This window comes from Amblyraja radiata, chromosome 38 (genome assembly GCF_010909765.2).
Source record: "Amblyraja radiata isolate CabotCenter1 chromosome 38, sAmbRad1.1.pri, whole genome shotgun sequence".
Classification (NCBI taxonomy): Eukaryota; Metazoa; Chordata; class Chondrichthyes; order Rajiformes; family Rajidae; genus Amblyraja; species Amblyraja radiata.
Window position 1 is genome coordinate 8185478 of NC_045993.1, and position 26001 is coordinate 8211478.

General features: G+C 48.7%; 1 protein-coding gene across 1 annotated transcript in view; it reads left to right on the plus strand.

The window, feature by feature from the left end:
* cacna1i (calcium voltage-gated channel subunit alpha1 I) overlaps positions 1-26001 on the plus strand; it is a 252978-nt gene that overhangs the window by 100803 nt on the left and 126174 nt on the right. The window contains exon 7 of the mRNA XM_033013140.1: positions 4179-4522. Coding sequence (XP_032869031.1) covers positions 4179-4522 — 344 coding nt within the window. The remainder of the gene's footprint in view (positions 1-4178; positions 4523-26001) is intronic.

Consider the following 26001-nt stretch of genomic DNA (forward strand, 5'->3'; position numbering starts at 1 on the left):
TAGGTGCAGGAGTAGGCCATTTGGCCCTTCGAGCCAGCACCACCATTCAATGTGATCATGGCTGATCATCCCCAATCAGTACCCCGTTCCTGCCTTCTCCCCCATATCCCCTGACTCCGCTACCTTTAAGAGCCCTATCTAGCTCTCTCTTGAAAGTATCCAGAGAACCGGCCTCCACCGCCCTCTGAGGCAGAGAATTCCACAGACTCACAACTCTCTGTGAGAAAAAGTGTTTCTTCGTCTCCATTTTAAATGGCTTACTCCTTATTCTTAAACTGTGTGGCCCCTGGTTCTGGACTCCCCCAACATTGGGAGCATGTTTCCTGCCTCTAGTGTGTCCAAGCCCTTAGCAATCGTATACAATCTTATATGTTTCAATGTACAGAGTGGTAAATGCTGACGTCGGAAATTGCCCGACGGGTGCTGGCTGTGTGGAGTTTGCACGTTCTCCCCGTGACCGTGTGGTTTTCCTCCGGGTCCCACATCCTAAATACTCGCGAGTTTATAGGTCGATTGGTCCTCTGCAAATTGCGCCTTGTATCTAGGGATTGGATGAAAAAGTGGGATAAGATAGAACTAGTGTGTGAACAGGTGATCGATGGTCAGCATAGACTCGGTGGGCCAAAGGGCCTGTTTCTATGTTGTATCTCTAAACACTTGCACAGACATTACTTATAACCTAGCCTTGGATGGAATCCAGGCATCCTTCCAGTCCATTCATTCTGTCCACCAGGCTCAGTCGAGTCATAGAGTCATTGGGACGACAGATGGCACAATGGGCTAAGTGTATCGGCTGGCGACCGGAAGGTAGCCGGTTCGAATCCCGCTTGGAGTGCATACTGTCGTTGTGTCCTTGGGCAAGACACTTCACCCACCTTTGCCTGTGTGTGAATGTGTGTGAGTGATTGGCGGTGGTCGGAGGGGCCGTAGGCACAGATTGGCAGCCACGCTTCCGTCAGTCTGCCCCAGGGCAGCTGTGGCTACAGAAGTAGCTTACCACCACCGAGTGTGACTGAGGAGTGAATGAATAATGCGATGTAAAGCGCCTTGAGTATTAGAAAGGCGCTATATAAATCCCATCCATTATTATTATTATTATTATTATAGAGTCATATAGCGTGGAAACAGGCCCTTCAGCCCAACGCCCATGTTGACCAAGTTGCCCAATCCATTCTAGTCCCACCTGCCTCCATTTGGTCCATATCCCTCTAAACCTTTCTTATCCATGTACCTGTCCAAATGAATTTTAAAGGTAGAGAAAAGTGCTGGAGAAACTCAGCGGGTGCAGCAGCATCTATGGAGCGAAGGAAATAGGCAACGTTTCGGGCCGAAACGTTGCCTATTTCCTTCGCTCCATAGATGCTGCTGCACCCGCTGAGTTTCTCCAGCACTTTTCTCTACCTTCTATTTTCCAGCATCTGCAGTTCCTTCTTAAACAAATGAATTTTAAATGAATTTGAATTTTAAACTACCACCTCTGGCAGCTCGTTCCATATACCCCCACCTTCTCTGTGAAAAAGTTTCCCCAGATTTTTCCCCCTCCTTACTTAAACCTTTGATCTCTGGTTCTCGATTCCCCTACTCTGGATAAAAGACTATGTGTATCTACCTGATTTATTCCCCTCCTGATCTTATACACCTCTAGAAAATCACCCCTCATCCTCCTGCAGTCTAAGGAATAAAGTCCTAGCTTGCCCAACCAACCCCCCTCCCAAGATAGCACAGGTCCTCATGTTTTAGAGTGTAGTGTTTCAGAGGAACAGCACGGAAACTGGTCCTTCAGCCCACCGAGTCCACGCCGACCACCGATCGCCCGTTCACACTAGTTCTACATGCAGGAAAAATGTTCCCAATGTTGGGCGAGTCCAGAACCAGGGGGCCACACAGCCTTAGAATAAAGGTGAGGCCATTTAAGACTGAGGTGAGAAAAAACTTTTTCGCCCAGAGAGTTGTGAATTTATGGAATTCCCTGCCACAGAGGGCAGTGGAGGCCAAGTCACTGGATGGATTTAAGAGAGAGTTAGATAGAGCTCTAGGGGCTAGTGGAGTCAAGGGATATGGGGAGAAGGCAGGCACGGGTTATTGATAGGGGTCGATCAGCCATGATCACAATGAATGGCGGTGCTGGCTCAAAGGGCCGAATGGCCTCCTCCTGCACCTATTTTCTATGTTTCTATGTTACGTTGTCCCACTTTCACAGCCTACAGACCAGGAGCAATTTACAGAGGGCCAATTGACCGACAAACCCGCACGACTTTGGGATGTGGGTGGAGACCGAGAACACAGCACCCGGGGGAAACCCACACAAAGGGAGGTAGTGCAAACCCCACGCAGACAGCACCCGACGTCAGGATCGAACACGGGGTATCTGGTGCCGTGAGGCAACAGCGCTACTAGCTGAGCCTCACCCGCAACAACATCCTGGCAAAACGCTCCCCCGCACTCTTTCCATCCTTCCTGTGTGTGGGAAAGAACTGCAGGTGGCTGGTTTAAACCGAAGATAGACGCAAAAGGCTGGTGTAACTCAGCGGGACAGGCGGCATCTCTGGGAAATTATGCCTGTCCCGCTGAGTAATAGCCCTGTCCCACGGGTGCGAGTCCACCCACGAGTTATCCCGAGTTAAAGAAAAAATGAAACTCGTGGTTGTCTACGAGATTCCAAGTTTATGCTCACGAGTTTAAACGAGTTCCCACGTTTATGTCTTTTAAAAAAAGATATATTTTATTAGAAGTAAGTACAGTACGGTGGTACCTTTTTACAGGTGCCTAATATATGTGAACAGAATACATTCTCTGTAGTCCTGTAGGTCTGTGTCCAAGATGGCTGCCGTGAAGAGAGAGTGGACGCTGGCGCGCTTTGGCTGCCGCTGCTCTCTCTTCACACTGTGTTTTTGATTTTCTGTTTTTGGATTGAATTCTGTTTTTAATTTGTGTCTCTGTGATGTCTTTATTACTTGTTATATTCCGATTATATGTTATTCCGATTACTATGTAAGGTGTCCTTGAGATGTCTGAAAGGCGCCCATTAAATAAAATTTATTATTATTATTATTATTCTCTGTACAACTTCATTTTTTATTTTTTAAAGAGAGAAATAAGAAAAAAAAAGGGGGGGATAGTAATGAATAGGGAAAAGTGTAGTGTGTGTAGATAAAAAAGGAAAAGAGATGTTGAGGAAAAGAGATAAGCGAGAAAAGAGAGCAAGAGGGAGATTATCAAATAGATATTATATTGTTGATCATCCTTCACCTATACCTGAAACATTAAATTTTTACAATACTTTTGCACCACATGAATCCAATAAATCAATAAATGGAGACCAACTCGTTAAGAATTGGTCTTGTTTATCTATTAGGAGGAGTGTTTATGTAGCATCTCCTCTTCCAGGGAGATGCTAACTGCATTTCGTTGTCTCTATACTGTACACTGACAATGACAATTAAAGTTGAATCTGAATCTATGTCTAAGTTTGCCGTTTACTTCTCATTTCTGCGATGTACCAAGTTCCTCTCCCGAGTTATTCCCGAGCCAACAACGACTGTGGAAAAATCATCACACGATAAAAATGATTACTTGCAGTTTTTTCTCACTATAAAAAGCCTCCCATGTTTACATTAACTAATTCGGAAACATGAGTGCAAGAAGGTAACGAGTTCAGGATTTAAAAAACGGGCAAACAAAAAATGTGGCCTCACCAACGTCTTGTACAAGTCATCCCAATGCTACAGTATGTTGCTGACCGTGGGAGGGGGATCTTATAGAAACTTAAAAATTCTTAAAGGGTTGGACAGGCTAGATGCAGGAAGATTGTTCCCGATGTTGGGGAAGTCCAGAACAAGGGGTCACAGTTTAAGGATAAGGGGGAAATCTTTTCGGACCGAGATGAGAAAAACATTTTTCACACAGAGAGTGGTGAATCTGTGGAATTCTCTGCCACAGAAGGTAGTTGAGGCCACAGTTCATTGGCTATATTTAAGAGGGAGTTAGATGTTGCCCTTGTGGCTAAAGGGATCAGAGGGTATGGAGAGAAGGCAGGTACAGGATACTGAGTTGGATGATCAGCCATGATCATATTGAATGGCGGTGCAGGCGAGAAGGGCCGAATGGCCTACTCCTGCACCTATTTTCTATGTTTCTATGTTTCCCACGTATCACTTTCTCTCACTGTTTTATTTCAGGGCACTATCACATAACAGAGAGCTTGGAGTACACGCCGCATGCCATTGTCCAGCCCATCGCCCTGACCTTGACCTCCGACCCCAGCCATTGCCCAGAATGCAACAGCAGCGAGCAGGCCCCCCCTAGCAACGCCTCGGGCCTGGCGATAACCGAGGCGGGGGAGCCGGAGCCGGCGAAGGACGCAGAGCCGGAGAAGGAGGATGAGGAGAACTGGTGCGTGGACCTGTGGACGGAGATGCGGAGCAAGCTGACCAACATCGTGGAGAGCAAGTACTTCAACCGGGGGATCATGATCGCAATACTGATCAACACCATCAGCATGGGCATCGAGCACCATGAGCAGGTACCACCTCAATGACAGCGCGGCCAACTCTCACACATCCAGCGTGAGATTCACGCATCCAGCGTGAGATTCACGCATCCAGCGTGAGATTCACGCATCCAGCGTGAGATTCACGCATCCAGCGTGAGACTCACGCATCCAGCGTGAGATTCACGCATCCAGCGTGAGACTCACACATCCAGCGTGAGATTCACACATCCAGCGTGAGATTCACGCATCCAGGGTGAGATTCACGCATCCAGGGTGAGATTCACGCATCCAGGGTGAGACTCACTCATTTCACCACCCGCCCCGGTGCAGTGCAATCAGTGCCGTGAAGTCACCATACGCTGAGAGAATGGAGCAGCTGGACTTGTACCCTCTGGAGATTAGAAGGATGAGAGGGAATCTCATTGAAACATATAAGATTGTTAAGGGCTTGGACACGCTAGAGGCAGGAAACATGTTCCCGATGTTGGGGGAGTCCAGAACCAGGGGCCACAGTTTAAGAATAAGGGGTAAACCATTTAGAACGGAGACGAGGAAACACTTTTTCTCACAGAGAGTGGTGAGTCTGTGGAATTCTCTGCCTCAGGGGGCGGTGGAGGCCAGTTCTCTGGATGCTTTCAAGAGAGAGCTAGATAGGGCTCTTAAAAATAGCGGAGTCAGGGGATATGGGGAGAAGGCAGGAACGGGGTACTGATTGGGGATGATCAGCCATGATCACATTGAATGGCGGTGCTGGCTCGAAGGGCCGAATGGCCTACTCCTGCACCTATTGTCTATTGTCTATTGTCTATGACGTAACGCCTTCAGTTGTTGCCGACAGGGTCATGGCTTGTCGCATATTGGGTGAGCGTAAGTTGACTTCAGTGTCGCAGGTGTGGTCATAGGTGGACGTCCCAATTCACGAGGAATTGTGTCGCCGGTCATCGTAGCTTGACGTCGACCAGGCGGTAGTTGGTCGTGGACATTGTCCTAGGGTGGATCCAGATTTCTCACTCTCAACTCCCACCCGATGTTGGCAGCCTTGCGATGATACCTTGTGATTGCAGGAAAAATGTTCCCAATGTTGGGCGAGTCCATTACCAGGGGCCACACAGTCTTAGAATAAAGGGGAGGTCATTTAAGACTGAGGTGAGAAAAAACGTTTTCACCCAGAGAGTTGTGAATTTGTGGAATTCCCTGCCACAGAAGGCAGTGGAGGCCAAATCACTGGATGGAGTTAGATAGAGCTCTAGGGGCTAGTGGAGTCAAGGGATATGGGGAGAAGGCAGGCACGGGTTATTGATTGGGGACGATCAGCCATGATCACAATGAATGGCAGTGCTGGCTCGAAGGGCCGAATGGCCTCCTCCTATTTTCAATGTTTCTATGTTTCTATGATACTTCCCGCCACGCTGAAGGTTGGACAACAAAAGCTGTGGAGTACTAACTAAGCGGGGACAGGCGGCATCTCTGGGGAGCAGGGACGGGTGACGTTTCGGGTTGAGCCGAAACGCCACCCCATTCTTTCCCTCCGGAGATGCTGCCTGTCCGGCTGAGTTAGCACTCCAGCTTTTTGCTGCCTTATCTTCGGGTTCGAAGGCAGCATCTGCAGTTCCTCCCCACACACTTCCAGCTGCGCTGTCGTTCAACTGAGATCTGAGACGATTTACTGAAGGAACCGAGCGGAGACAGCTGCCGTCACAAGTGAGGGAGTCGGAGATTGGAAATTAGCTGCAGGTCTGATCGGGGACTGCAAAGTCCAGGCAAGCATGGTGCTAACTAATGTGTGGGATGTGTTGAATGGGTGGTAATGGGTAACATGCGTGGAAACATAGCAGGCAGCATCGGAAGGAGAAGCGGAATATTGTGTACACAACAAGCAAAAAAGCTGGAGTAACTCAGCGGGTCAGGCAACATCTCTGGAGAACAGGAATAGGTGATGTTTCGGGTGGAGACCCTTCTTCAGACTGAACGTGTCCAAAGACAGGCAGCTCGATTTGTTACTAACACCTATGAGAGAGAAGCGAGTGTCACCAAACTTCTGAATTCTCTGGGGTGGAACCCTCTCCGAGACAGACGTGAAGCTCACCGTTTGACCTGTCTTTACAAAATGTTAAATGGTCAGATCGACATAGACTACAAGACCTACACCAAACCCAAACCAATTAGGAGCAGACGAGGGCATTCGATCCAATCTGTGATCCCAGCTACAAAGACAGACGTGTACAGCAATTCGTTCTTCCCCCGCACAATTAAAGCATGGAATAATCTCCACCCTACCATAGTTACCTAACCAGATGCAACTAAATTTAAAGTAGCTCTTTCTTCCCAATAACCCTTTCTGGCTTAAGCCCTCCCTTCACCACCTCCAGTTTAAATTCCATTTGGAATATTTTGGAGGACCAAGAAACCAAGAACCAAGAACCAGAAACGTCACCTGTTCCTTTTCTCCAGAGATGCCGTCTCACCCGCTGCTTTGCTCCAGCCTTTTGTGCCCACGGTTTCAACCAGCCTCTGCAGTTTCTTCCGACACAGAATATTGTATCAATGGACCGAAACTGCAGAATGCTCTCAGACAGAGGGGTCTGAATTGTAGATCAAACAGTATTGCTGATCTGTCCTGCACGCGTGCGGGTCTGTACGCTTGCTAGATGGATCACAATACTGTTTGATCTACATGAATGATCTTATTAATGAAGCGTGGAATGTTAGCATGCAGAGTAGGTAAATTAAGAATCCCATTAGAGTGGTCTGGGGAAGGGTCCCGACTCCCGACTCCCGACTTGAAACGTCGTCTACCCACGTTCTCCAGGGGATGCGAGTTTGTGTTGTTACCTGCTGAGTAATGCCCCTGTCCCACTAGCTTTTTATGAACTTCGACAGCCCAGGTCTTTAGTTTTCGGTTAGTTCAGTTTAGTTTAGAGATACAGCGCGGAATTTACCCCTGTCCCACTTAGGAAACCTGAACGGAAACCTCTGGAGACTTTGCGCCCCGCCCAAGGTTTCCGTGCGGTTCCCGGAGGTTGCAGGTGGTTGCCGGAGGTTGCAGGTAGTGGAAGCGGGTAGGGAGACTGACAAAAACCTCCGGGAACCGCACGGAAACCTTGGGTGGGGCGCAAAGTCTCCAGAGGTTTCCGTTCAGGTTTCCTAAGTGGGACAGGGGCATAACTCCGGCACTTTGCGCCTTTTTAAGGCAAATCGAATGTAGGCCTTTACTACAAAGGCAATGAAGCAGAGGTGTTGGTGAGATCGCATTGATGTAACTGCACAGAGTGTTGGTGAGATCGCACCTGGAGTCTGTTCTCCTTATTAAAGGAGAGAAATGCTTACATTGGAGGCAGCGTTTACATGTCACTAAGTTAATTCCCCGGGATGGGAGAATTGTCTGGTTGAAAAGTTGAGCAACTTGGGCAAGGTCATTGTTCACTTTAATTTTGTTTAGTTTCATAGAAACATAGAAACATAGAAATTAGGTGCAGGAGTAGGCCATTCGGCCCTTCGAGCCTGCACCGCCATTCAATATGATCATGGCTGATCATCCAACTCAGTATCCCGTACCTGCCTTCTCTCCATACCCCCTGATCCCCTTAGCCACAAGGGCCACATCTAACTCCCTCTTAAATATAGCCAATGAACTGGCCTCGACTACCCTCTGTGGCAGGGAGTTCCAGAGATTCACCACTCTCTGTGTGAAAAAAGTTCTTCTCATCTCAGTTTTAAAGGATTTCCCCCTTATCCTTAAGCTGTGACCCCTTGTCCTGGACTTCCCCAACATCGGGAGCAATCTTCCTGCATCTAGCCTGTCCAACCCCTTAAGAATTTTGTAAGTTTCTATAAGATCCCCTCTCAATCTCCTAAATTCTAGAGAGTATAAACCAAGTCTATCCAGTCTTTCTTCATAAGACAGTCCTGACATCCCAGGAATCAGTCTGGTGAACCTTCTCTGCACTCCCTCTATGGCAATAATGTCCTTCCTCAGATTTGGAGACCAAAACTGTACGCAATACTCCAGGTGTGGTCTCACCAAGACCCTGTACAACTGCATTCATCTATTGTCACGTGTGCCGAAATACAGTGAAAAGTTTTTTTGTTGCGCGCTATCCAGTCAGTGGAGAGACTGTACACGATTACAATCAAGCCGTCCACAGTGTACAGATACAGGAGAAAGGGAATAACGTGTCTTGCAAGAGAAGGGCCAGTAAAGACTCATTAAAGAGAGTCCGAGGTAAACAAAAATGCTGGAGAAACTCAGCGGGTGAGGCAGCATCTATGGGGCGAAGGAATAGGTGACATTTCGGGTCGAGACCCTTCTTCAGACCAGTCTCACCCCGGCCACTCCAGGCAAAAATGCTGGAGAAACTCAGCGGGTGAGGCAGCATCTATGGAGCGAAGGAATAGGTGACATTTCGGGTCGATATCCTAAGGGACCCCGCTGGGGTTTAAACGGAGTCAATCGGCTGAAGGGCCTTTTTCAATGCTGTATCTCTAAATGAGAAGGTGCTTGAAAACCAAGCCCAAATGTAATCTGAAGAAGGGTTTCGGCCGAAACGTTGCCTATTTCCTTCGCTCCATAGATGCTGCTGCACCCGCTGAGTTTCTTCAGCTTTTTTGTGTACCTTTGATTTTCCAGCATCTGTAGTTCCTTCTTAAACCCAAATGTAAATTGCTCTGAATATGTAGGGAGCTGATGAGAAAGTGAGATAATATAGTTGGCATGTTTCCATGCCGATTCTTTCTACCGGTCAAAAACCACCAATGTGGTTACCCACAGTCATTGCCTTGGGAATAATGGATTTCCAGTGTTGTTGGATGGATATTTGAGCATGAGAGCTGTGAAGAACTGTCCTGTCATGATGTGGCCTGTTCCTTCTGCCAGGGGAATGTGTAGGAAGGAACTGCAGATGCTGGTTTACACCAAAGATAGACACAAAATGCCGGACTAACTCAGCGGGTCAGACAGCATCTCTGGAGAGAAGGATTGGGTCGAGGATCTGAGGAAGGGTCTCGATCCGAAACGTCACCCATTCCTTCTCTCCAGAGATGCTGCCTGTCCCTTCTGCCAGGGAAGTTCCCCAAACTCCGATGGTCAAGTGTTTCACTGTTAGGGCAGCTCTTCAAAAAGACAGTGTTAAGGGCCTGTCCCACTTGCCGATTTTTTACGGCGACTGTCGGCATCATTGACTGACGTATCTGGTCACCGAAAAAGTCGCGGCGTGATGACGTGTTGATGCGCGGCGTCTCCTCAAGTGTCGCGACATTTTTTGTTTTTGTCGCCGCTGTATTTTGAAATGTTCAAAATCTTTCAGCGACCCTGATACGTCAGTCAATGACGCCGGCAGTCGCCAAAAAAAATCGCCAAGTGGGACGGGCCCTTTACTCTGAGAACATTCGCTTGGATTTTTAATGCGCTGGAGCGGTATTTGAACCCACGACCTCCGACGTGGAGGCAAGAGATACTCTTTGTTGGGAACGCGTTTTCGTGCAACGCTAATCCTCTGTCTCTCCATGCCGCAAGGTTAACACAGATTATGAAGGTTCCCAGCGGATAATGTGCAGGAAGGAACTGCAGATGCTGGTTTAGACCGAAGATAGACACAAAGAGCTGGAGTAACTCAGCGGGTCGGGCAGCATCTCTGGAGAAAAGGAATAGGTGACATTTCAGGTTGAGACCTTTCTTCAGACTGAGAGTCAGGGAGGAGATAAAGCCGACAGAGTGGAAACAGGTTCTTCGGCCCAACTAGCCCACACTGACCAACATGTCCTATCTACACTAGTCCCACCTGCCTGCGTTTGGCCCATATCCCTCTAAACATGTCCAATCCATGTACCTGTCTGTTTCTTAAACGTTTGTTTTCTCTGACTCTCAGTCTGAAGAAGGGTCTCGACCCGAAACGTCACCTATTCCTATACTCCCAGGATGCTGCCCGACCCGCTGAGTTACTCCATCTCTTTGTGTCTATCTTCCCAGCTGATGATATTGTGATGTGGCAAGGATTCATCGCAGGAGTTCCTGGGCTGCTTTAAACATCACCAATATTCTTAGCTTCCAGCTCGTGAGTCAGACTGATGTAATTCAGCCTGATCTTCCATGAGTCATGCAGTGATAATCTCCGCTGCTCCGAGAACATCATGTCCTACAGATCCGCAAGGAGATTCATCTTCAGTGCTACGTGGAGAATGATCCTTGAGAGGAATAGATCGGGTAGATGCACAGAGTCTCTTGCCCAGAGTATGGGGGAATCGAGGACCAGAGGACACAGGTTCAAGGTGAAGGGGGAAAGATTTCATAGGAATCTGGAGGGGTAACTTTTTCACACAAAGGGTGGTGGGTGTATGGAACGAGCTGCCGGAGGAGGTAGCTGAGGCTGGGACTATCACAACAATTTAGAAACAGTTAGACAGGTACATGGATTGGACATGTTTAGAGGGATATGGGCCAAATGCAGGCAGGTGGGACTTGTGTAGATGGGACATGTTGGTCAGTGTGGGCCAGTTGGGCTGAAGGACACTGTAGGACCGTATGGCTCAATGACTATGACTCTATGTGCACTTCAACTCCCCATTCCGAATCCGACCTTTCTGTCCTGAGCCTCCTCCATGGCCAGAGTGAGGACCACCGCAAATTGGAGGAGCAGCACCTCATATTCCGCTTGGGCAGTTTACACCCCAGCGGTATGAACATTGACTTCTCCAATTTCAGGTAGTCCCCGCTTTCTCCCTCCTTCCCCTCCCCTTCCCAGCTCTCCCACAGCCCACTGTCTCCGCATCTTCCTTTCTTCCTCCCCCTCCCCCCACCTCCACACCTGAAACGTCACCTATTCCTTCGCTCCATAGATGCTGCCTCACCCGCTGAGTTTCTCCAGCATTTCTGTCTACCTTCGATTTTTCCAGCATCTGCAGTTCTTTCTTAAACATGACTCTATGTGCAACTTCTTGGCTGATTGAGATAAAATAGAGCTGGATCCAATAGCAGATTATGGCCAGATTATAAATTCTGGGCAATGGATACACAGGGGGGGCGTGAAGAAAATCATTTTTACACTCACTCCTGTTCTGATGTGGAATTCACTGCCTGAGGGGGCGATGGATACAATCAGGGTTTTCAAAATGGAATTTTATACGTAGGAGGAGAAAATAATTTGAAGGTCTGTGGGGGGTCCGAGCAGGGGGGAGATGCGAACGGGACCTCTCAACCAAAGCTCACAGCGATCCATTGGCAACTGTTCCTTTGATTCAATCTTACGTACCAAAATTTCACAGGGGCTTGGTAGACAAAAGTGCTGGAGAAACTCGGCTGGTGCAGCAGCATCTATGGAGCGTAGGAAAAAAAGGGGTTTGTCATAAATAAAGACACATGTGTCTAAATAAAGACCGAGGTACAGTGAAAAGCTTTGTCGGTGCGTGCTATCCAGTCAGCGGAAAGACTATACACAATTACAATCGAGCCGTCCACAGTGTAAAGATACAGGATAAAGGGAATAATGATTAGGGCAAAATAAACTCCAGTTAATATAGTCCAATGACGTAAAATATATTGCTGCCATGCTTTGATTTGTCCTTTTGCGTATCTTTTATTTATTTGTTCTGTGCACCGTTTCATGTCTCTCGTTTCCCTCTCCCCTTGACTCCCAGTCTGAAGAAGGGTCTCGACCTGAATCGTCACCCATTCCGTTTCTCCAGAGATGCTGCCTGACCCGCTGAGTTACTCCAGCTTTTTGTGTCCATCTTCGGTGTAAACCAGCACCTGCAGTTCCTTCACTGCACGTAAATATTTTAGAAGTCTAGTTGCTGCTGCAATGTAAGATTTGCACCACATCGCAAGGTTCCACAAACAGCACTTGGATTACATAGTGGAACGTAGAACAGTACAGGAGCGGGCTCTTCGGCCCACAATGGTCTGTGCTAGCCACGATGCCAATTGAAACTAAACCCACCTACCCGCACGTGATCTATCTCCCTCTATTCCCTCCTGCCTGTCCATGTTCCTGTCTGAGTCCAGAACCAGGAGGTCACACAGTTTAAGAATAAGGGGTCGGCCATTTTGGACTGAGATGAGAAAAAACGTTTTCCGAGTCCGTGTCAACCAGCGATCCCCGCACCAGCGTTATCCTTCACCCAGAGAGGTGTGAATCGGTGGAAGTCTCTGCCCAAAAGGCAGTGGAGGCCGATTCACTGCAGAGAGAGAGTTAGATAGATCTCTTAAAGATCTCTTACTGATTCCTGGGATGTCAGGACTGTCTTATGAAGAAAGACTGGATAGACTTGGTTTATACTCTCTAGAATTTAGGAGATTGAGAGGGGATCTTATAGAAACTTACAAAATTCTTAAGGGGTTGGACAGGCTAGATGCAGGAAGATTGCTCCCGATGTTGGGGATGTCCAGGACAAGGGGTCACAGCTTAAGGATAAGGGGGAAATCCTTTAAAACCGAGATGAGAAGAACTTTTTTCACACAGAGAGTGGTGAATCTCTGGAACTCCCTGCCACAGAGGGTAGTCGAGGCCAGTTCATTGGCTATATTTAAGAGGGAGTTAGATGTGGCCCTTGTGGCTAAGGGGATCAGAGGGTATGGAGAGAAGGCAGGTACGGGATACTGAGTTGGATGATCAGCCATGATCATATTGAATGGCGGTGCAGGCTCGAAGGGCCGAATGGCCTACTCCTGCACCTAATTTCTATGTTTCTATGTTTCTATAGAGGAATGAAGTGAAGGCAGGAACAGGGCGCTGATTGTGGATGATCATAGTGAATGGCGGTGCTGGCTCGCAGGGCCGAATGGCCTACTCCTGCACCAATTGTCTATTGTCACACTAGGGGCAATTCTCGCTTACACCAAGCCAATTAACCTACAAACCTGAACGTCTTTGGAGTGCGGGAGGTGATCGAAGATCCCGGAGAAAATGCACGCGGGTCACGAGGAGAACGTACAAACTCCGTACAGACGGTACCCATAGTCAGGATCGAACCCGGGCCTCTGCCACTGCGAGGCAGTAGCTCACCACTGCGCAATTGTAGATGGCCAGAGCCCTTTTCACCAGGATGGAAATATCAAATATGAAACTGCAAAGATTTGAGGTGAGACGCGGAAAGTTTGAAGGAGATCGATGAGGCAGGTTTTTTTCAAGTAGAGAGTGGTCGGCATTTGGAACGCACTGCCATTGAGATGGCGGAAGCACATACAATAACACTTAGAAACATGGAAACATAGAAAATAGGTGCAGGCGTAGGCCATTCGGCCCCTTCAAACCAGCACCGCCATTCAATATGTTCATGGCTGATCATCCAAAATCAGTACCCCGTTCCTGCTTTTCCCCCATATCCCTTGATTCCTTTATCCCTAAGAGATAAATCTAACTATCTCTTGAAAACATCCAGTGAATCGGCCTCCACTGCCTTCTGAGGCAGTGAATTCCACAGATTCACAACTCTCTGGGTGAAGGATAATGCAGGTGCGGGGATCGCTGGTTGGCATGGACCCGGTTACTGTGTTGTATCTCCAAACTAAACTAAACTGTCTAAGGAAGGGTCCCGATCCGAAATGTCACCCATCAACTGAGCAGTCCCAGTCAGCGAGGAGAAAAGGAGTCAAGTCAAGAGAGTTTATTGTTATGTGTCCCAGATAGGACAATGAAATTCTTGCTTGCTGCAGCACAACAGAATATTGTCGGCATAAATACAGAACAGATCAGTGTGTGCATATACCATAAAGGAGCAGGTAAATGGGAGAGTTTTTGAAAAGCTTAGATTTATTTCAGGAAAAGATTGGTGACCGACAGGGAGTACATGGGCTCGGAGGCAGAGGTGAGAGTTTCGCAGCTAATAAGCTGGTGCGGGGCCAGGCTTTCGTTACACAAACCTTTCCTGTGGCGTTAGAGAGGTGAAAACAGGCAGTAGCCGGGGAGAGTGAACCAGAGAGAGAGAGTGATCAACTGGAACTGGGTTGTGGTAATCAGTGGGAGCCAAGGAGCGTGTGTGTGTGTGTGTGTGTGGAACTCAGCTAGCCCCAGTGCCTGTTCCTTAGGTACAGAAATGATCAATGGGTGATTGAACCAGCTCGCTTAACATCACTATCTTAAACCGTCTTCCAGGGCTCTGACATTTAAGGGGGCATTTATTTTTGTTTGTTTCATAAGTTTGCCTTCTCTCTCTCTCGAGGCAAGACGCACTCAAAGCAGGCAGTGAGTGGAGCAGGGCGAAATCAATGGCACTGCTCTTTATCCTCCCCTGGGCTGTGTTTAACTCCTCATGGCTAGGGAACCGCTCAGATGTAAATGTCAAGCCATGATATTATTTCAGGAGCTCAGGATGGTTATTGATTGCTGAAGCATAGATGTCGTCGAGTCCAATGTTATCCCACTTTTTAAGAAAAGAGGGAAGAAGGCAAACAGGGAATTATAGACCTGTTAGCCTAACATCGGCGGTGGGGAAGATGCTGGAGTCAATTATAAAAGATGAAATAGCGGCACATTTGGATAGCAGTAGCAGGATCGGTCCGAGTCAGCATGGATTTACGAAGGGGAAACCAAGCTTGACTAATCTTCTGGAATTGTTTGAGTATGTAACTAGGAAAATGGACAAGGGAGTCCATTTCCTCCCTCCCCCCCTCCCCACCCCGCCCCACCCTCACATCAGTCTGAAGAGGGTTTCGACCCGAAACGTTGCCTATTTTCTTCGCTCCATAGATGCTGCCTCACCCGCTGAGTTTCTCCAGCATTTTTGTCTACCTTCGATTTTCCAGCATCTGCAGTTCCTTCTTAAACAAGGGCGAGCCAGTGGATGTAGTGTATCTGGACTTTCAGAAAGGCTTTGATAAGGTCCCACATAGGAGATTAGTGAGCAAAATTAGAGCACATGGTATTGGGGGTAGGGTACTGACATGGATAGAAAATTGGTTGCCGGACAAGAAACAAAGAGTAGGGATTAACGGGTCCCTTTCAGAATGGCAGGCAGTGACTAGCAGGGTACCGCAAGGCTCGGTGCTGGGACCACAGCTGTTTACAATATACATTAATGATTTAGATAAAGGGATTAAAAGTAACATTAGCAAATTTGCAGATGTCACAAAGCTGGGTGGCAGTGTGAACTGTGAGGAGGATGCTATGAAGATGCAGGGTGTCTTGGATAGGTTGGGTGAGTGGGCAGATGCATGGCAGATGCAGTTTAATGTGGAAAAATATGAGGTTATCCACTTTGGTGGCAAGAACAGGAAGGCAGATTATTATCTGAATGGTGTCAAATTAGGAAAAGGGGAAGTACAACAAGATCTGGGGGTCCTTGTTCAGCAGTCACTGAAAGTAAGCATGCAGGTACAGAAGGCAGTGAAGAAAGCTAATGGCATGTTGGCCTTCAAAACAAGAGGGTTTGAGTATAGGAGCAAAGAGGCCCTTTTGCAGTTGTACAGAGCCCCTAGTGAGATCACACCTGGAGTATTGTGTGCAGTTTTGGTCTCCAAATTTAAGGAAGGACATTCTTGCTATTGAGGGAGTGCAGCCTATGTTCATGAGGTTAATTCCCAGGATGGTGGGACTGTCATATGTTGATAGAATGGAGCGGATGGGCTTGTATACACTGGAATTTAGGATGAGAGGGGATCTTATTGAAACATCTAAGATTATTAAGGGATTGGGCACGCTAGAGGCAGGAAACATGTTCCCAAAGTTGGGGGAGTCCAGAACCAGGGGCCACAGTTTAAAAATAAGGGGTAGGCCATTTAGAATGGAGACGAGGTAAAAACCTTTTCACCCAGGGAGTTGTGAATCTGTGGAATTCTCTGCCTCGGTGGAGGCCAATTCTCAGGATGCTTTCAAGAGAGAGTTAGATAGAGCTCTTAAAGATAGCGGAGTCAGGGGATATGGGGAGAAGGCAGGAATGGGTTACTGATTGTGGATGATCAGCCATGATCACATTGAATGGCGGTGCTGGCTTTAAGGGCCGAATGGCCTCCTCCTGCACCTATTGTCTATTGTCAAACAAACAGCCAAAGCTTTTTGTCTTCAGGATCACAGAATGTTAAATGCGCGGGGAGGAAGCCATTCGGCCCATCGCATCTATACTGGGTCTCCGAGAAACCCAGCTGGTCTCCTGACTTTAGACTTCATCGTAGAGATGCATTGCGGAAACAGGCCCTTTGGCCCACCGAGTCCGTGCCGACCAGCGATCACCCAGTACACTGGCACTGTCCTACACACACTAAGGACAATTACACAACTTAACAAAGCCAATTGTGGGTCTAAGAAAAACTCAGTCAGTGTGTCTAGTCTTTATCTTAGAGATACAGAGCGCAAACAGGCCCTTTGGCCCACCGAGTCCGTGCCGACCAGCAATCACCCCGTACACTGGCACTGTCCTACACACACTAAGGACAATTCTACAAATTACCGAAGCCAATTAACCTACAAACCTGTTGGTCTTTGGAGTGTGGGAGGAACCCATGCAGTCACGGCGGGAACGTGCAAACTCCGTACTGACAGCACCCATGGTCAGGATGGAACCCGGGTCCCTGGCGCCGAGAGTCAGCAACTCTGCCCCCGTACTGCCAGTCTGCCGCGCTCTCGTTGTGGGGAAACATGCGGGAAGCTCTGGGCCACCGTGGAGATGTTGTTCGACACCTTGAGAACTTGCAAAGTTAATGAGTGAAAATCTGCTGGTGCTGTGCTCGCACTTCAGCTCATTTGTGCTTGCTCTTTATCACCCCGACTCATTCACTGCCTCGCGGCCACTTTGCCAGTCGGCCGACTGCTCGCGGGAGAAGAGGGAGAGGCCGGGCCTGAACGCAGACACCCCTTGCGTGGAAAGGATCTGCAGGCGCTGGTTAAAACCGACGATTGACGCAAAATGCTGGAGTAACTCAACGGAACAGGCAGCGTCTCTGGAGAGAAGGAAAGGGTGAAGGGCCTGTCCCACTTGGCAAATTTTTTTCGGCGACTGCCGGCATCAATGACTGACGTATCAGGTCACCGAAAAAGTCGCGGCACGACGCGGTGCGAGGATGTATTGACGTGCGGTGTTTTTTCAAGTGTCGCTACATTTTTTTTGTCGCCGCTGGATTTTGGAATGTTCAAAATCTTTTGCCGACCCTGATATGATGCCGGCAGTCGCCGAACAATATCGCCAAGTTGGACAGGCCCTTGACGTTTCGGGTCTCGACCCAAAGACGCCCGTTCCCTGTTTAAAAATTCCTTCTACTTTATGTTACAGCAAATTGGTGCTTGTAGGTGTAATAGACAATAGACAATAGCTGCAAGAGTAGGCCATTCAGCCCTTCGAGCCAGCACCGCCATTCAATGTGATCATGGCTGATCATCCCCCATCAGTACCCCGTTCCTGCCTTCTCCCCATATCCCCTGACTCCGCTATCTTTAAGAGCCCTCTCTCTTGAAAGTATCCAGAGAACTGGCCTCCACCCCCCTCTGAGGCAGAGAATTCCACAGACTCACAACTCTCTGTGAGAAAAAGTGTTTCCTCGTCTCCATTCTAAATGGCTTACCCCTTATTCTTAAACTGTGTGGCCCCTGGTTCTGGACTCCCCCAACATCGGGAACATATTTCCTGCCTCTAGCGTGTCTAAACCCTTAACAATCTTATATGTTTCAATAAGATATCCTTTCATCCTTCTAAACTCCAGAGTATACAAGCCCAGCTGCTCCATTCTCTCAGCATATGACATTCCCGCCATCCCGGGAATTAACCTTGTAAACCTACGCTGCACTCCCTCAATAGCAAGAATGTCCTTCCTCAAATTAGGGGACCAAAACTACACACAATACTCCAGGTGTGTGGTCTCACTAGGGCTCTGTACAGTACAACTAGTTAAGGCGCTTGAAGGGATTGACACAGAGGGGATATTTCCCTAACGGTATGTAGAATCCAGGGATTACAAACTTAAAATCAACTCCCTAGATCTATCGGAAAAGATGGCAAACGGCATGTAGACAAGAGGAACTGCAGGTGCTGGTTTGAACCGAAGATAGACACAAAAGGCTGGAGTATCTCAGTGGGACAGGCAGCATCTCTGGAGAGAAGGAATGGGTGACGTTTCAGGTCGTGACCCTTCTTCAGATGAGAGGAACTACAGATGCTGGTTTATTTTTTGTTTAAAACACAAAGTGCTGGAGTAACTCAGCGTGTCAGGCAGCATCTCTGGAGGACATGGATAGGTGACGTTTCAGGTCAGGACCCTTCTTCAGACTGCTTGTAGTTAGGGGGGAGAAAGCCGGAAGAAAGGTGGGGAGTGGTAGGTGGATGCAGGTGAAGTTGGGGCCATTGTGACAGGACTGAACTGAAACAGAAGAAGGGTCCCAACCCAAAACGTCACCTACCCATGTTCTCCAGAGATGCTGCCTGACCCACCTAATTACTCCAGCACCTTGTGTCAAGGCGTATGGTCTATTTGGGGTATTGTGTACAAGGGTCAGCACGGCACGGTGGCACAGCGGTAGAGTTGCTGCCTCACAGCGCTTGCAATGCCAGAGACCCAGGTTCGATTCCGACTAGGGGGGCTTGTCTGTACGGAGTTGGCACATTCTCCCTGTGACCGCGTGGGTTTTCTCCGGGTGCTCCGGTTTCCTCCCACACTCCAAAGACGTACAGGTTTGTAGGTTAATTGGCTTCGGTAAAATTTGTAAAATTGTCGCTCGTGTGTGGGATAGTGCTAGTGATCACTCACCTACAAACCTGCACGTCTTTGGAGTGTGGGAGGAAACTGAATCGATCTCGGGTGAAAACCCACGCAAGTCACGGGGAGATTGAAAAGACTAGGCTTGTATTCACTAGAGTTTAGAAGGACGAGGGGGATCTTATAGAAACATATAAAATTATAAAAGGACTGGACAGGCTAGATGCAGGAAAAATGTTCCCAACGTTGGGCGAGTCCAGAACCAGGGGCCACACAGTCTTAGAATAAAGGGGAGGTCATTTAAGACTAAGGTGAGAAAAAACGTTTCACCCAGAGAGTTGTGAATTTGTGGAATTCCCTGCCACAGAGGGCAGTGGAGGCCAAATCACTGGATGGATTTAAGAGAGAGTTAGAGACTTAGATAGAGTTAAGGGCCTGTCCCACGGTACGAGTTCATTCCAAGAGCTTTCCAGAGTTTAAAAAAAATCAAACTCGGGGTAAGCACGGAGAATGAACGTAGCGGGTACGTCGGAGCTTGGGGAAGTCTCTTAGCGGCTCGTAACGCTAACGGCAGGTACTCGGGAAGACTCGCTAACGGCAGGTAAGCACGACAAGACTTGTGAAGATTTTTCAACGTGTTGAAAAATGTCCACGGGAGCCCCGAGTACCGACGAGTGGCCATTACCGTAAATCTCCGAGTTCGAATCAGGGCAAACTCGGGAGAGAGAGCTCTTGGAATGAACTCGTACTGTGGGACAGGGGTTTCAGATAGATAGGGGCTAGTGGTATCAGGGGATATGGGGAGAAGGCAGGCACGGGTTATTGTTTGGGGACGATCAGCCATGATCACAATGAATGGTGGTGCTGGCTCGAAGGGCCGAATGGCCTCCTCCTGCGCCTATTTTCTATGTTTCTATGAGAACGTACAAACCCGTAGTCAGGATCGAACCCGAGTCTCGAGCAACTCTACCTCTGTACCACCGTGCCGCTGAATGGGCGATGGGTTTATTCCTGTTTTGGAAATGAAAGGGTTAGTTCCTACTCACTCTGTGTGTGCAACTGCCCCTTGGCTCAGTGGCCCAGGTTCAAATATCCAGGCAGATGGTGTGGGAACCTTGTTCATCTGCTGGCTGTGATGGTGAAGGGTAGCTGACATGCTTGTGGACGCTTGCCACAGAACAGACTCTGCATTTGCACTCGGGCTCCCCTTGGCCGTGGGGAGCTGGTGTGCAAAGTGGAAAACATCGCGGCCGCAGTAGAAGTGGCCAGGAGACGAAATCTGGTCCAAGGTCTAGATGCAGGAACAATGTTGCCTGTGTTGGGGGGAGTCCAGAACCAGGGGTCACACAGTTTTAGAATAAGGGGTTGTCCGTTTAGGACTGTGATGAGAAAGAACTTTTTCACCCAGAGAGTTGTGTGAATCTGTGGAATTCTCTGCCACAGAAGGCAGTGGAGGCTAATTCACAGGATGTATTCAAGAGAGAGTTAGATTTAGCTCTTGGAGCTAACGGAATCAAGGGATGTGGGGGAGAAAGCAGGAACGGGGTACTGATTTTGGATGATCAGCCATGATCATATTGAATGGCGGTGCTGGCTCGAAGGGCCGAATGGCCTACTTCTGCATCAATGTTTATACATTTCTATGTTTCATTTTCATCCTGATTGGCAAACGGACTGAGAAGGTGTAAGGAGAAAGGGGAAAGGTGGGAAATTGATTGATTGTGGCAGCAGGGAAACAGGCCCTTCGGCCCACCAAGTCCATGCCGACCATATGTCTGCACGAGTTCCATGTTATCCCACTTGCTTATCCACTCTCTGCCCACTAGGGGGCAATTCACGGAGGAATACTAACCTACAAACCCGCACATCTTTGGGATGTGGGAGGAAACCGGAGCGCCCGGAGCAAACAAATGCGGTCACAGGGAGAACGTGCAAACTCCACACAGACAGCACTCGTAGTCAGGATGGAACCCAGGTCACTAGAGCACAGTGAGGCAACAGCTCTACCAGATGCGCCACTGTGCCGCCATTTTGTCACGTCGATCTTTCTCTATTCCTTTAATCAGCGGGGAACTATCTGCCCTGAATTATATCAAAGCAAGCGATTTAGTTTTAGTTTAGAGATACAGCGCGGAAACAGGCCCTACAGCCCACCGAGTCGGCACCGACCAGTGATCCCACGCACACTAACACTATCCTGCACTAGGGACAATTTTTATATTTCTACCAAACCAATTAACTTACAAACCTGTACGTCTTTGTGGGAGGAAGTGGGAGTGTGGGAGGAAGCTGAAGTTCCCTGAGAAAACCCACGCAGGTCACGGGGAGAAGGTACAAACTACATACAGCCGGGATCGAACCCGGGCCTCTGGCGCTGTAAGGCAGCAACTCTACTGCTGCTCCACCATGCCGCCCCAAAATTGAATGCAGGGAATCAGAAGTGGGGAGTATTAGAGTCATCGAGTCACACAGCCCTCTGGTCCAGCTCGCCCCACCCGACTGAGTTGTCCCAGCCACACTAGTCCCACCTGCCCGCGTTTGTCCCATATCCCTCCAACCCTTGTCCGCCCATGTTCCTGTCCAACCTACATGTCTTTGGGGTACAGAAGGAAGGTGTGAGCATCCGGAGAAAGGCCACGTTATCAAAGGAAGAGCTTCATGCAGGCAGCAGCTTAGGACCGAACCCGGGTGGCTGAGGCTGTGAGACAGCAGCACTACCTGCCGCACCGACCGCTCTCCCCGTCAGTAAACTTGGTCTCGTCAAAGATTAGTGGGCACAGCTTTAAGACCAAAGCAGGAATGTTTGAAGGTGGGGGGGAGGGGGGACAGGTTTTATTTAAACAGTGGGTGGAGGGTGACTGGAACTCGTTGTCAGGGACAGATGTGACAGTGGCATTTAAAACACCTTGAGATGGGCACAGGGGTTTGCAGGGAATGGAGGGAGACGGATCCCGTGCAGGCAGGGGGATTGGTTTAACTTGGCATCTTGTTTGGCACGGACATTATGGGCCGAACGGCCTGTTCCTGCGCCCATCTGGTCGGTGGATAGACACAAAGTGCTGGAGTAACTCAGCGGGTCAGGCAGCATCTCCGGAGAACATGGATAGGAGACGTCCCTTTAAGAATCAACTGAACACTCTGGCGCTGGAGTCTCATGTTTGTCAGATTGGGCAAATGTGCCAAATCTCTTTCCATGTCGCTTTTGAACCTTCACAGCCTCCATTATACCTCCCCAGGGGTGTAGACACCTACGCCATGCAGCTGCCATCTTCCTGCCAAGAACAGGCTGAAAACTAAGCTTGAATGAACACCCTGCATCGAGCATCGAACATAGAACATAGTACAGTGTAAGAACAGGCCCTTCGGCCCACAATGTCTGTGCCGAACATGATGCCAAGACCAACTCTTATCTGCCTGCTTATCTAATCCATATCCCTCTATTCCTCCATAACCACGTGCCGATCCAAAATTCTCTTAGAAGCCACCATCGCATCTGCCTCCACCACCACATTCCAGGCACTCACCACCCTCTCCGTAAAACACTTGCCCCGCACATCTCCTTTACACTTCACCCTCCTCACAAAACCCATGCCCTCTAGTCTTTAAGAAAGAACTGCAGATGCTGGAAAAATCGAAGGTAGACAAAAGATTCTGGAGAAACTCAGCGGGTGAGGCAGCATCTATGGAGCGAAGGAAATAGGCGACGTTTCGGGTCTCGAGACCCTCCTTGAAGAAACGTCTCGACCCGAAACGTCGCCTATTCCTTCGCTCCATAGATGCTGCCTCACCCGCTGAGTTTCTCCAGCATTTTTCTGTACCCTCAAGTCTTTGATTTCTTCCATCTTGGGACGAGGGTTCTGACTGTCTACCCTATCTATGCCCCGCATCATTTTGCATACTCCCTCAGGTAATATCACAGATCAGGTGAAGATTGATCTGTAGATAGACACAAAATGCTGGAGTAACTCAGCGGGCCAGGCGGCGTCTATGGAGAGAAGGAATAGGCGATGTTTCGGGTCAAGAAGTTTCTTCAAGAAGGGTCTCGAGACCCGAAACATCGCCTATTCGAGGCGTTTCGAGTCCGGATCCTTTTTCAAATTGAATGCTTCGATGGTTTTTTTTAACGGTCTGAAGAAAGGGTCCTGACCCGAAACGTCACCTATCCTTTCTCTCCAGAGATGCTGCCTGAACCGCTGAGTTACTCCAGCACTCTGTGCCGACCTTTGGTGTAAACCAGCATCTGGTTCCTTGTTTCTACCAGGGAGATTGGATCTGTATCAGGTTCATGGATATGTACTTGGCTGAGACTGATACTGAGCCACATATTGGCGCTGATGATCAAACAGTTGTTCAAAGACAAAAGGTTGCAAAGTGGGCCAATTAATAAGTTTTAAGGAGGGAATTTCAATGCTTACAGCATCAATCATTATTGTTTAAATTGCCGAGTATTTTTGGCATTTACTCGTTTTGTTGTGGGTGGTGGTGGAGGCAGATGCGATAGTGGCTTCGAAGAGAATTTTGGACCGGCACGTGGATATGCAGGGAATGGAGGGACATGAATTATCTGCAGGTAGATAAGAGATGGTCTTGGCATCAGATTCAGCAGGGACATTGTGGGCCGAAGGGCCTGTTCATGTTCTGCACTGTTCTATGTTCTGTTTTCTCAGCACCTACTGATTTTCCTGGTTGAGTTTAGTTTGGAGATACACCGTGGAAACAGGCCCTTCGGCCCACCCAGTACGTGCCGACCAGCGATCCCCGCACACTAGCACTATCCTACACACTAAGGACAATTTACCATGTTTACTGAAGCCTATAAACCTGTACGCCTTTGGCGTGAGGGAGGAAACCAGAGCACCCGGGATGAAAACCTATGCCATCACGGGGAGAACCTGCAAACTCCGTACAGACAGCACCCGTGGTCAGGATTGAACCCGGATCTCTGGTGCTGTGGGGCAGCAACTCTACCGCTGCACCACCGTGCCACCCTTAGGGTGACTCACTTACTGGGCAAAACCACGGTGGCGTAGCGGTAGAGTTGCTGCCTCACAGCGCCAGAGACCCATATCCGATCCTGACTACGGGCGCTGTCTGCGCGGGGTTTGTACGTTCTCCCCGTGACCTGCGTGGGTTTTCCCCGGGGTCTTGGGAGAAAAAGGCGTACAGGTTTGCAGGTTAATTTAACCTCGGTAAAAATCGTAATTGTCCCTGGTGTGTGTGGGATAGTGTTGGTGGGCGGGGATCACTGGTCAGCGGGCCGAATGGGACCTGTTTCCAGCGCTGTATCTCAAAGCTAAGCTAAACCCACTGACACTAATGGCCCTGTCCCACGGTACGAGTTCATTCCAAGAGCTCTCTCTCCCGAGTTTGCCCTGATTCGAACTCGGAGATTTACGGTAATGGCCGCTCGTCGGTACTCGGGGCTCTCGTGGACATTTTTCAACATGTTTGAAAAATCTCCACGAGCCTTCCCGAGCTTACCTGCCGTTAGCGAGTCTTCCCGAGTACCTGCCGTTAGCGTTACGAGCCGCTGAGAGACATCCCCGAGCTCCGACGTACCCGCTACGTTCATTCTCCGTGCTTACCCCGAGTTTGATTTTTTTTTTAAACTCGGGAGAGCTCTTGGAATGAACTCGTACCGTGGGACAGGGCCATAACAGAACGTTTAGCAAGGAACTGCAGATGCTGGAAAAAATCGAAGGGAGACAAAAATGCTGGAGAAACTCAGCGGGTGAGGCAGCATCTATGGAGCGAAGGAATAGGTGACGTTTCGGGTCGAGAACCGTCTCGGGAGAAGGGAAGGGAAGGGGGGGGGAGGGGTGTGGGAGAGGGAGCCAAACATATATGAAAGGATTTGTTGCAATTTATGCTGGCAATTACTCATTCATAGTGAAGCTGCCAACCTCTTTGTTGGGTTAATCAGCATTTTATGAGAACCTGATGATCTTTTCAAGAGCCTGGAGACGGATGCAGAGCAGCAGATAATTTACTCTTGAAAGCTGGTGTATTTTTGACTGTGTCTCCCAGCTGCACGGGGAGACGGGGGCTGAAGAGGAGGAAATGTCCTGTTGTCAAGGAGGTTTTTAATAATGAACTAATATTCAGTTGGAGGAGAAATTTATTAGCATACGTAATTACATTTGAATAACAAAAACACACAACACACACACAAAAATAAATCCCGCATCTGACGGTATGAAAGGCTGTCGACAATCATCAGCTATTTAATGAGTGCATTCTTAAATAGGTGACAAGTCTGATAAATATTTTTATCATCTCTGTTTTTCAACAGCGAGCGTTTGAAGCTCTGCCTCTGGATGTTGCTGGTACTGATTCTAATGAGTTATTGTTCAGAAGCAAAACACTGACAGAGGTGCAATTAAGGGAGGCCATAAAGTGTCTGGGCCTGGTGTGAGGATCTGAGCTGATCGCATCTTTTGGTACCTGTCTTCTTTAACAGCTCTTGTAGATGTCACCTCGTAGCAACCAGCCGGCAATTTGTGCCCACTTTTGACTTCTCTTTTTTTCCCCGATTGAAAGCAGTAAAATGCCAAGAAAACACCAGATTTAGTTTCGCTTTGTTCACAGACACAGCGTGGAAACAGCCCGTTCGGCCCATCGATCGCCCCCCGTTCACACTAGTTCTGAGTTATCACACTTTCTCATCCGCTCTCCCTATACACTACGGGGCAGTTCGCAGAGGGCCAATAAACCTACAACACCCGCACATCTTTGGGATATATAACCATATAACAATTACAGCACGGAAACAGGCCATCTTGGCCCTTCTAGTCCGTGCCGAACACTTACTCTCACCTAGTCCTATCTACCTGCACTCAGACCATAACCCTCCATTCCCTTCCCGTCCATATACCTATCCAATTTATTTTTAAATGAT